Source organism: Lytechinus variegatus, chromosome 4 (genome assembly GCF_018143015.1).
Source record: "Lytechinus variegatus isolate NC3 chromosome 4, Lvar_3.0, whole genome shotgun sequence".
Taxonomy (NCBI): domain Eukaryota; kingdom Metazoa; phylum Echinodermata; class Echinoidea; order Temnopleuroida; family Toxopneustidae; genus Lytechinus; species Lytechinus variegatus.
In genome coordinates, this window is record NC_054743.1 from 17,379,626 (window position 1) to 17,392,343 (window position 12,718).

Below are 12,718 nucleotides of genomic sequence, written 5' to 3' on the forward strand. Positions count from 1 at the left end.
TCCGTAAAAGAAAACCGGTAGCTAAGATCGATAATGCGTATCACCTGTAATGGATGTCGAAAATCCTACTCTCGGAGGTGTGTGAAGTTAATATTTCCCGTTCTGGATCTCTACTCTCAGAATGCGACTCAGATTAGACGAGGAATAAACCATTTATTATGCTTTCATAAGTAAAGACCTTGGATTAGACATCGGATATCAAAATACATCGCAAATGCAAAAGAGTTGGGATCGACGAGACGCCGCGGTTGCACTTGCAGTTCATGGAACCAGTGTTATAGCAACCGGGATGCGACGGCTCGTTGAATGGTTCTAATTGCATTATAAACATGGATGCAACATCACTCATTATTTAGCTTGGGGATATTTACAGTGTGATTAAATATCATGAATGTTGTCTATGATTGATGGTTATTGCAATGGTAAGACATGGCGGCTTTGAAGTGAAGAGTGAAACTTAGAAACCAGTTGAGAAGACGAGGCGTCAAGATGGCATCTCGTCCAAATTTCAATCCACAGTGGCACGGATCGGCGGCGGCTTCTCGACGGAGACGCGTCGGCTTGGGTACTCCACAGTACCTCGGTGGAGGCAGCGCGTCGATGCAGCCAAGGAATTCTCGAATGTTTAGCGGTGTCCAATCCCATAGAGTAAGAAATTCTTATGATGCTAGGGATTCTGGAGTTAGTTATGTTCCAAGAGGACAGTTTGCCACAGACTTTGCAACTTACGAAGACGATGTGATAGTGGAAGAGATCGAAGATGAGGATTGGGAGGAATATGGCTTTGGCGAGCGTGAAACAGTTGTGGAAAGGCAGTTGAGTCAGAGCATATCATATGACTCGGATCTGTCCGGCAGTCCATCTAATTCTACTGTGAAGAGAACTACGGAAGATTGGCACTCGGTGTTTGATACACGGTTGCAACAATCATCAGACTTTTCAGTAACCGCCACTTTGCCCAAAGGACGGAAAGTTTCGGTAAGTAAAAAAAGAGCAAAAAATTAGATCTAATGAGTGATACATGTAGATCTCTTGGTAAGATACATGTAGGTCTAGATCAAATTGTAAAATTACAATATTAAAGAAAGAAAATCAACGACCAATGACTTTCCTTTTACCATCATGCATCATTCATTTATTATCACTCCTACCACCATCAGCACCACTGTTACCAGTAGCACTTAAACATCACCTTATTAGAACCATTGCTATTACTAGTTAAAACCTTCATCACAAACATAGCCACATCGTCATCATCACCACCACCACCATCATCATCATTGTCATCATCATCTTTAATTCATCATATCATCATCATCTTTAATTCATCATATCACCTCCATCATCACAAGCATCATTTATCATCATCAACATCATCATTCATCATCTTCATCATTCACCACCACCTTTGCCCAGCGCTACCACCACCACCACCATTGCACCACCATCAGTTGCATTAATTACTAATTTCATCATCACTGACTTCACCACCATCTTTGCCAACATCATCAATTCTCAATACCATTAGTAAACATCTTCATGATGTCATCGCAATCATCACCAACACCATAAACATCACAATCATCATTACTGTTGCCATCATCACTGTCATGTACCATCAACATACATACAATTATCACTTTCACCAACATTTTCCTCCTCTGCCACTTCATCATCACTTTCATTGTCATTTTTATAATCTCATCGCCACCACCACCACAATCATCACCACCACTACCATCATCATCACTACCACTACCATCATCATCACTACCACCATCACCACTACCACTAAAACCTGCAACAACACCACCACCATCATCAGCTTTGCCACCACCACCTTGTCACTATCACCATCATGTTACATGTACCTGTACAATCATCACCACCATTTCCATCATCATCTCCATCACCAAGCAACCACCTCAACTACATGTACCACCATCATTAATATGAATGACAGTGACCACCACCAATGAAATATCACCACCACATGTGTACATGTACCTGCATCATCTCCATGTGTATGTGGATGTAAATTTCTGTACAGTAATTTGTAATTTACAAATCGAAAAGACGAAAATACCATGACGGGTATTCACACTTGCAGTGAATCATCGTAATGATTTGTGCCGTTTTTCTGAATGAGAACAGAAAAACTGCACGAAACTTCCCGATCAAGACTGCGCGAAATATTGTGAGTCATCTTGTGGTTTTTCTATTATCGCGAGTAAATAACTTGCGACGTGCATCCAATGATCCGAAACTCTGTGATGTTTTGTTTAAATATTGTGCGTTGCCAATAGGCAAAGCAATGATTCCATTGCGCAAGTGCACTCGTGTCCAAAAGACCCCGATGTAGATACGGGTCCAGAAAGATTTCAATGTTTTGCTCCAGTGTGAATCAAGAGGTTAAAAGATCGCAATGAGCTCACAAGTCAAATCACTGTGGTCAAATGAGAACGGCCCTGATACTAATTTTGTGAGGGTCTATCTTTTTGTACCCAATATTACCCGATTGGGTCCACCCAACATGGATGCATCTGATCTTGCAAAAGTAGGTAAAGCATGTTGTAAAATAGTAATTCTATGCCAAATTGGACTCTGAGAGTGAGATAGGTATTGGGACTATAACCCTGAATCAGGAAGATCAGAGAACCAATATTATTATCCTTCATGTTTACAGACTGGGGTTATTTTACTTTGACTTGAAAAAAAAGAGGAAATTTCCCAACTCCCGGCTTTGAAATTACAAATTGAGACGACTGCACAGTGTACACATACGGAATCAAGTGCAAAGAGTAAAAATTACTGGTATGTGTGTGTTTGTAAATTCAGTTTTTGGACTTAAATCTATATCATTATAACACTGTACGTCTGGGCCCAACCTTAAACGTCACCATCTGAACGAGCTGACCAGGACTAGAACCTTGATCCTCAGCATCATTATCCCCAGTGATGGTCTGGTACACTTCACAACACCTTGTTGGCCAAATGAAACTCTGGAGTTTGGGATTAAGAATAGTGTAGGGTTTAGAACAAATTAGCATGCAATTGGTGTTAAAGTACATAAAGGCTATAGCAAAGATGGTTTGAGGATGCTGCCTGAAAAAGAAGAATTTCAGAGAAATGAGGGCCAGGTTAAATGAAGTGAAGTCACACAGTACTGTGTCAATACATGTACATTAATGAAAAAAATATATATTATGGGAAATTTCATCTGTCAAAAGTCATTGACTCCATAGATGTTCAGTCGTGAAATGAAAGAATAACAGAACGAAGGTGGGCATTGTTTACTTCTGTGCAGTGCAATGTTTTGTTTGGTACTATTCTTTTTTCTACCAGTCACCTCTCTGTGACCTATCTTTATTATGTATGTCAAGGATTGACATCTTCGCAGGGGGTCCCCACCCTCCCAGGGGCTTCACATGCACAACCTCCCAGTGACATGATACCCCCAGGGGCCACATGTCCTGTAGGCTACGATCAATCAATGATTCAATGGTTTTTTATAATAGTTTTAAGAGCCAAAAGTATGGAAATTTCCTTTTACTGTACGTATGTGAAGGATTTATGTTAGATCCATATTACAACCCTAGATAAGATCTCGGCAGCAATCAGTGGGCAGGACGTTTAACAACAAGAACAAGCCGTTTAGATCTGTCAACTTCTCATGGGGATACGACTAGGGAAAACTGATCTCAAATGAAAAGAAATATTTATATTGACAGATTATTATGAATAACCTAGTCATACCTATGTACATTGTACATTGATGGGACTGTGTCTGTGAGTGGTACAGTATTTGCTTTAGGTTGCAAATATTGAATTAACATAATTTTTGTCATTCATGTTGAATAGCCAATTTGTCCTCATGGGGATGTTTAATTTAATAGATGCATGGTGAATTTAAAGGACAAGTCCACCCCAACAAAAAATTGATTTGAATAAAAAGAGAAAAATTCAAGCATAACACTGAAAATTTCCTCAAAATCGGATGTAAAATAAGAAAGTTATGACATTTCAAAATTTCGCTTCATTTCACAAAAACAGTTATGAACGAGCCAGCTACATCCAAATGAGAGTCGATGATGTCATTCACTCACTATTTGTTTTTTATTGTTTGAAATATGAAATATTTTGATTTTCTCGTCATTGTCATGTGAAATGAAGTTTCATTCCTCCCCGAACACGTGGAATTCCATTATTTTAACATTTTGTGCTTCAGGCAAGGAGGTCCTAATCGTCAAATTTGTAAAAATTGAAATATTGTATAATTAAAACAATAAAAAACAAAAGAAATAGTTAGTGAGTGACATCATCAACTCTCTCATTTGGATGTACATGTAACTGGTTCGTTCATATAACTATTTTCTTAAGAATAAGCGAAACTTTGAAATGTCATAACTTTCTTAGTTTACATCCGATTTTGATGAAATCTTCAGCATTGTGCTTGTCTGACTTTTCTCTATTGATTCAAATCAACACTTTTCTGAGGTGGACTTGACCTTTAATGATTCATTTTGTACAATGTATGTATGTATTAGAGGTTGGGGGTTACTCTACATGTACAAGTGCAAGTTTTGTAAAATTTGAATCTGTAAATTTGAATCATTTTTGTTGTACCGTAATTAGGGCTGGGACTAAAACCCGGGTACCCGGGTCCCGCCCGGAAGCGTCGGGTACCCGGGTAGAAAAATCAATACCCGATACCCGAAAATTGCTCACCAGTATAACGTACATTTGATTTGTATTGCGTAGTGTAAGACATGATTGTAAACTCTTCACATAAGTACACAAGTCTCATTTTGAATCTCACCAATTACCCTCGAAATATCCTTAAATATACTAGTTTTTCAAGTGATGATGATGTGACTGAGATCGTTCAATCATCGCCATGTTTCTTTTGCAGCGCAGTGACGTCATCCAGCCACTGCGACGCAAGCCAATTTATGAATGAAAATATAGTAAGCATGCGCATTGCAAGCCTCAGCCCCACGCAGTATTCCGTCAAAACGAGTCTGCAATACTCTGTCACCTCGTACCAAAATCGACCTAGAAATCCACTTTTCTATATTTTATATGAATTATAAAAGGTATTCTCAGAGGATTTGTTTTCCCACCGATACCGCACTGGTAAGCAAATTTTTATTACTTCTTGCTTTTCCGTCAAAATCTTACGAAGTAGCGTCGATGTTGCATCGTGTTTGTGAGTTTGTAGAATCTATCGCTACGTGAACAAAGTCAATTGATTTCCGGGTTTCGGAGCATACGAGGCGCCAGCCAATCACGTTCTTGATACCATTTTCAGTTCATCATAAACCGAAAATGGTAACACGATCGTGATTGGCTGGCGCATTTGACGCTCCGAAACCCGGAAATCAATTGACTTTGTTCACGTAGCGATAGATTCTACAAACTCACGAACACGATGTAATATCGACGCTACTTCGTAAGATTTTGACGGAAAAGCAAGAAGTAATAAAAATTTGCTTACCAGTGCGGTATCGGTGGGAAAACAGATCCTCTGAGAATACCTTTTATAATTCATATAAAATATAGAAAAGTGGATTTCTAGGTCGATTTTGGTACGAGGTGACAGAGTATTGCAGACTCGTTTTGACAGAATACTGCGTGGGGCTGAGGCTTGCAATGCGCATGCTTACTATATTTTCATTCATAAATTGGCTTGCATCGCATTGGCTTGATGATGACGTCACCTATGGGGTTTTTCCACCAGTCATATTTCGAGCGACATGATTTTCGGGTACCCGGGTACCCGCCCGAAAATTACCACGGGTACCCGAAAAGAAAAAAACCCGAAAGTCCCAGGCCTAACCGTAATAACCGTATGCTGATGTTGAGAAGCTACATGTATTGCACAGACCTTGATACTAGAAATTTGCCATTGTGCGATTCTTTTATCTGTGGTGGCATGTCTGTAAAAAATGGGAAAACCAATCTACATGTAATATTAAAATAAAATCAAATTGCACTGCCTATTTTTATTTAAAAATAAATACATAACTTCACAGCCTTTTACTATTTGAAGTTTTACATGGCTGTCTATAGAGTGTCAGAATGTTATTTTTCCGTACTTTGTCATCATTAAACAATCCAAACTAAAGTATTTTTACTACAGGAATTATTGATAGAATTATCCTTGTTCCATATTGCAGTACAGTACAAGTGTTCCACATTACAGTAATGAATACACTCATTGGCTTGCCCTTTCTATGTGTAGTCATAACCATTCCAGGAGAGATTTTACAATAGTACTAGTGGAAAAAATAGTGGTGCACAGTATTTACCCATATTTTGTGAATAGACCTTCAAATTTGCAAAGTGCAAACACGATTCTGGGGCTTGGTGTAAAGCTGAACTTTTCATTTCATTTTATTTCACTTTTAGTGCTACTTAGAGTGGACTATCAACCAGAAAAATCTACCATGTTTGAGTTTGATTGGTCAGATTTTCAATAAAAATCAGCCATTGTTGATATTCTTTGAAGGTTGGAATTGCACAGTTTACAATATACAGGCCCTTCATGTATTTGTAGTCAAGATTGACTTAGTGAATTTAATGAATTGCAATGCTGTATTGAGTGTACATGTATTTGAATTGACTTTATGGTTCCAATTGAATATTGTGTGTCAGTCTGAAGCAGGGGAGAAAAATACACTGGGGTTTGACTTGAAAATAAAATGAAAACCCATATTATTTGTATTGTTCAAAATTGAAATCTGAAACAGAAATACATGTACAGGGTAGTCTGAAAATTCATTTTGCCCAATTGATTGTAGGACCAGCAGCCACTGTGCAGCACCAGATCAACATTGCTCTATCCCTTGGCTTACAGTAAATCGTTGAACGCCAAACAGGGTAGCAGCAATTCCCATCTTTTAAGTTTTAATATCTTTTGGTATTTTGGTATTAAAAATGAAATAAAAATGAATGAATAGTATAAAGTAAACAAAGTCATTAGTTGCACTAAATGTACGTACATGTATATTGACAATTATCCATTTCATTTGAGTTTGGATTTCAACCTGAAGTGCTCTTGAATACCAGAAGTAGAAAACCCTGGCGAGGAATTTTGAGGATGAAACATTCCTGACAAGAATGATGAGGGTAGAATTGTACTTCAGCTTTCTTACCTGTTTCAAAACAAAAACGTAGGCCTATTTTGCCTATTAATAGATCACTCTCAGATCACTGATACCCCTTTCATAGTGAGAGCCGAAGTGGAGTTAGTCCGGAGTCCAGGGGCCTGTTGCATAAAACTTTTTACCTGAGAAAACTCTGGTAAAAGCTGAAAACTAAGGTTTGTCTGATTTCTGCCATTGACTGTCACACAGGGCAAAAACTCTGGTAAAAGCAACCTGAGTTTTCTCAGTTAAAAACTTTTATGCAACGGGCCCCAGGAGGAGTTACTCCACTTTGGAGGGCAATATGAAAATTCTGAGATTAGTTCGATCCGGATTCAAAGCGGAGTACTCAACCCACTTCGAGAAGAGGGTTACAAACGGAGTTACTCCGCACCGGAAATGCGGTATGCGCTTATCGCTGTGATCTCGCCACACGTATGGCGCGAACTCGCTTGGAAACCATGGCAACGACTGCGGATACACCGCTGCGGTGCTTGCCAATATGAAAGGGGGTTTAAAGTCGGTCCGCAGTACAAGCGTATAAACTCAATCCGGAGTTATTCCGGAGTAACTCCACTTCGCCTTCAGTATGAAAACGGTATGAAAGAGTCTGTATGTGGCTACGTGCATATGCACAGCTAGACCACATCATATAAGTTTGCTTTTTTATCATCTTCTTCACCAAGTCATTGTGTGAATGTACAGGTGCTATTGATTATTGTATTGAAGAAGACTGTGAAATGACATAGAAATGTCTTTCCTGGTGGTCGGTTAAACCACCTGTCGCTTGTCACTACTTTCAATGAAAAGCTCCTCTTCATGAAAAACATTACTTCATAGTAGTTTACGTATGTGTACAGTCTATTATACAGGGATTTAGTAATCTATCATCCTTATCCACCTTATCTTCTCATTCACATGAGAATCAATATTGTGCATATACTTTATGTGATAAATCATGTAGCCTGATACCATGGGGAGGGGAGGGGGCACAGGGCTATACATGTACTTTCCAAAATACAGTTTACAATGTACATGTACATACACATGCAGGCCTACTGTAGCCAGTGTAGGCCAAGTCTTTGTGTGCTCTGATAGTGACAATGAAAGTAAAATTTTACCAAAGGGAAGGGGGGGGGGAATGCCGGGCCCTCTCCTAGGCCTCCCTCCATCCCTCCTCCTGGAAAGATAGTCGGACAGTAAATTTTGGGGGAGCCCTGTACATAAATTTTTACATTGATGTAGGCTGTGTTATTTTTGAGTGGAAGCCTTCACAGCATCTGCTTATCTCTTGATGACCTTTAACCTCTGAAGAGAGAGCGCCTCCTGTGATGGATACATGGTCAAGAACTTGGACCTGGTAGTGACTGCATCATCTGCATGTGTGGTAGAATGTTTGGACTCGGGAGTAAGCCTGTGACTACACGGTACATGTACCTGTGTTTTTGTACATGGTCTTTAATCAAGCCATACAGTGTTCTTTTCAAATTCAAAATGATGTTCATTTTATTTGGGAGACTGCTTAATACATTGTGTACAGGTATTGGCCTACATGTACATGTACATACTTTTACCTCCACCATCATAATGCATGAAAAAGAGGCCATTAAAATGCACCATGGACAGGAATCATTTACCCTAGTATACATGTAGTGTTCACTTTCTTGCTCAATGTTTGGGGTCTGCGGGATGGGTGGGTAGTCTACAGGGTTTAGAGGTCATGCTCCGTTGGCTTCAGGTATGCCAGAATTTTATTCCTCTTGAGATTGAATTTCAAATGATGTCAGAATGAAAAACAACCCCATTTACCAGCTTTTGTAGACTTGTTGACAGCCCATGGTGTGGATAAACATGCTTACTTATGGCATAGGCCTACATGGAGGCCCAACATCGTGGTGTAGTGGTTCTGACACTTGTCTTGTAATCAGAGGGTTGTGTGTTTGAATCCCACCATAGCCTAACAGTCCGTTGGCAAGGCGTTAATCCATACTTTGTCACTCTCCACCCAGGTGGTAAATGGGTACCCAGTAAAATGTGAAAGCCTATGTAGTATGTCTAGCAATAGAGTTTTGGAGCTCTTTTTGGAATGCTCCCCAGGAAGTGGAGAAAGTGCTTTATACGTTGTTTGCGGGCATGCCAGAATCTGGGGTAATATTTGTAAAGCGTGAATAGAGAGATGTCTATCTGATTTATCAAGCGTTATATAACAGTATGAATGTTTGACGTTCAGCCTCATTTGCTCGCGTACAACAAGCTACATGTATTAGTAGGGTTTTACAACAGCAGATTATTGTTAAATGCATCACAGTTTTACTAGCAATACATTTTAAAGAAGAAATTGCAAAAGAAGAAACCCAAACAACATGTAGGCCTACATTACATCTCAATTGGTTCAAGTGATATACCGGTATATGCAACTACATGTATACAATATCATTTTGAAGTGAAACTTCATGATTTTGTTAAATTATTTTCAAACAGATATATGGCAAGAAACAAATGCTGGTAAAAAGTGGGAATGTGTAGGCCTAATTGAAGATGTTACCAGATCCAAAACTGAGAAAAGGTACATGTATCCTCAAGGCCCCACAAGAATGACTAGATGCTAGTAATACATACATGTACATTGTATGTACATTGTACATTTAGGCATAACAAGTGAACAAAAGCATGTAAAATTAGCTATGTACAGTGTAAGATAATCCAGGACATATTTTTAATTTTTTTTTGATTCATACCCTTTCATAAACCCATCCTCCAATTAGCCGCCTAAGGGTAAAGCGGATAATTCAATAAATGCGTTCACAATTTCTGAAAATAATCTGCACGTTTTTTTTTTAAGAGCGCCCGTCCTGAAAAAGGCAGACAATCGTCATGACAACTGGACACGCCCCCTCCGATGCGGTGGTGTTGGAAAAGGGTGACCTTGTGACCGCACCATAGCAATTATCCGCATTATTTGGAAATTATGCGTTCATAAAGTCAAAATCTGGTCCCGATGCTGCTATTATGCGGATAATAGCAGCATCAAAATAATGCGGATAACTCTGGTCCTCCTCCGATTTTATGATCAAATTATGCTGCTATTAGTCGCATAATTGGGTTTATGAAAGGGGTAGGACCCCTATCAGTTGTAAAAGTTGTAAGATTCTGATTATAGTGTTATGGATACCAATTACCAGCAGAATATACATGTGAGCAACCATTGCCCCCTTTATAGTGGACTTAAACTTTAATCTTTCACAAATATTTGCCCTTGTAATACTCCGAATAAATAACTTTTTTCCCCATCCATGATTGCTGTATATACTTCAGAACAAATTTTCTATTTTGTATACTGGAACAAGCTATGATATTATTTATTTGAATTTTATGCAATAGAAAAAGTGCAGGCCATATACATTGATTAGAAGTCAGTACAAAAATATTTGAATTGCCTCAGGACTCGGTAATCATGGATAGGCAAAAGAATAAAGTAGGCCTTACAGTGTATGTTTCATTTCTATCATGGACCTACTTAATGTAGGTCCATGTCATGACTTTAAAACTGTTTGCAAACATACAGGCATGCAATGAAAAGTAGGATATAGAATAAAATATTACGTGAAAATATGTAAAATAGGTTTATAGTCCAGCTGAAAGATCAAATTTCAAAACTTCAATGTCCATGCATCAGGGAATAAAAATGTTGAATAAACATGAAATAAAAATTCTACATTGCCCTCTCAATCTATTAAAGAACAGAGAAATAATGTATAGTTTCATATGCAGACCAGTATAGAGTCCTGATTCTTCGATTTACATGTATAATCATTTATTATACATGTAAATCCAAGAATCAGGACTCTATACTGGTGTTATAATCATATATTATACATTGTAAAATGTAAATAGATGTATATTGTATTTCTCAGTTGATTCAAATCTGTAGGTCAGCTACATTGTGCATGTACAATGTTTACATCTAAGGTGATGTTTACATGTTAATCATGTAAGTAATTATCTGTTAATTATGAAATGACATAGCTCTGAATCATCAAATACAACATTCCTATGAAAGGAGTTTAGAGATGGCAGACCGATTTCTCAAACAAAGTTGTAATTTGGTACATTGAAGATTGTTGTCTGATCATGTTTCCTCATTTCTATCATGATGATCATCATTTGCATTGCTACATGTACCCCCCAAACAACCCACCTAATTTTGAGTCTGTAGAGTGTAGAATATATTTCCTAGCAGAACTAGTACAGTAAGCTGTATGTTCATGTGTCTGTCTATATACAGTGTATATAGAGTACCGAAGCTACATGTAAGTGTGACATCATAATTTTTTCTTTTTTTGCATGTCATTATTTTTTATACCATATTTTAGTAGAGCTGGGGAGCGTTTCATGGAAGGACTTGTCAGACGTTTTATCCAACAGTTACTTTAGTAAGAGTGCTTCTCAACCAATCAAAATCCTGGAAAGTTGTCAGATCTGACAACTTGTCAGACAAAAATATTGATGAAATGCCCCCCCCCCCCCTCCCTGGATGCAAAAACCCAACAACCCAAATTTGGCTGGAATCTGTCCATGGGTCCACAAGAAATGACCTCATGAATACATAATTAGCCCCATTGAAGTTTATTGGTCTGGTTCTAAATAGGCGGTTTCAGACCGCCTCGAAGTTCGCCAGTTCCAGGTATTCTCTGATCGGGAAATTTACCCCGATCAGAAAATACCAGGTATTTTGGTAATGTGAAAGCAAACTACGCGTAATATCCCCGAAAGAAAATACCCGCTAAATAGTAGGTACTTGGCGAAATTACGAGAACTTTCGTGGGGATTTTTCCAAGGTCGCAGGTATTTTGGCGATGTGAAAGCAAATTACGGGAACTTTTATCCCAGCGTGTCGTTGGGCGCGGCGGCGTGGGTGGCTGTTGGGCTAGTGATTTTGAATCTCCCGCCTTGCCTGCTTATCAGACCATACTGCGCATGCTCGTAACTTCGGGAACTTATCCCTAAGGATGTGTTTCGGGGCGGTGTGAATGCAGGAATAATTAACGGGTATTTTTTAGCCTTAAAAAGTTCTCGTAATTTAACGGGGATTCTTGTTTGAAACCACCTAATGTTAGGAACCAGGCCAATATACATTTATGTATTCAGGAGGTCATTTCTTGGGGCCATGGACCGATTCCCATCAAATTTTTTATACTGGGTGTTTTCCATCATTCTCTGCCAAAATATGGTATGAAAAACGCTGACATGCCAAAAAAGTTTTTTTTATGACGTCATCACTTCTGTTGGCCTACTCTAATACAATGTACCACCCCTTATTCCTTACAGGATATACATGTACTCCAAATCATCTAAACAGGTACTTACATTTATGTGACATACATGTACCATGAAGTAGAAATTTACAAATTTTGATATTACTGTACATGAAGACCGACAATTTTACACAAACAGAATTTAAAGAAAGTTTTTTTATTCATACTACAATTTACTTATACAGCATTGTAGGCATATATTATGGTACATGTACATTATAAATTTTATGAAATCATGCTGTGAATAATCATTGT

At 38.5% G+C, this 12,718-nt stretch overlaps 1 protein-coding gene across 1 annotated transcript in view; it reads left to right on the forward strand.

Annotated features, from left to right (window-relative positions):
• The window catches only part of LOC121413520, an 83,484-nt gene continuing 70,766 nt past the window's right edge, over positions 1 to 12,718 (forward strand). The window contains exon 1 of the mRNA XM_041606353.1: positions 1 to 978. Within this exon, the coding sequence (XP_041462287.1) occupies positions 490 to 978 (489 nt within the window). The 5' untranslated portion in view covers positions 1 to 489. The remainder of the gene's footprint in view (positions 979 to 12,718) is intronic.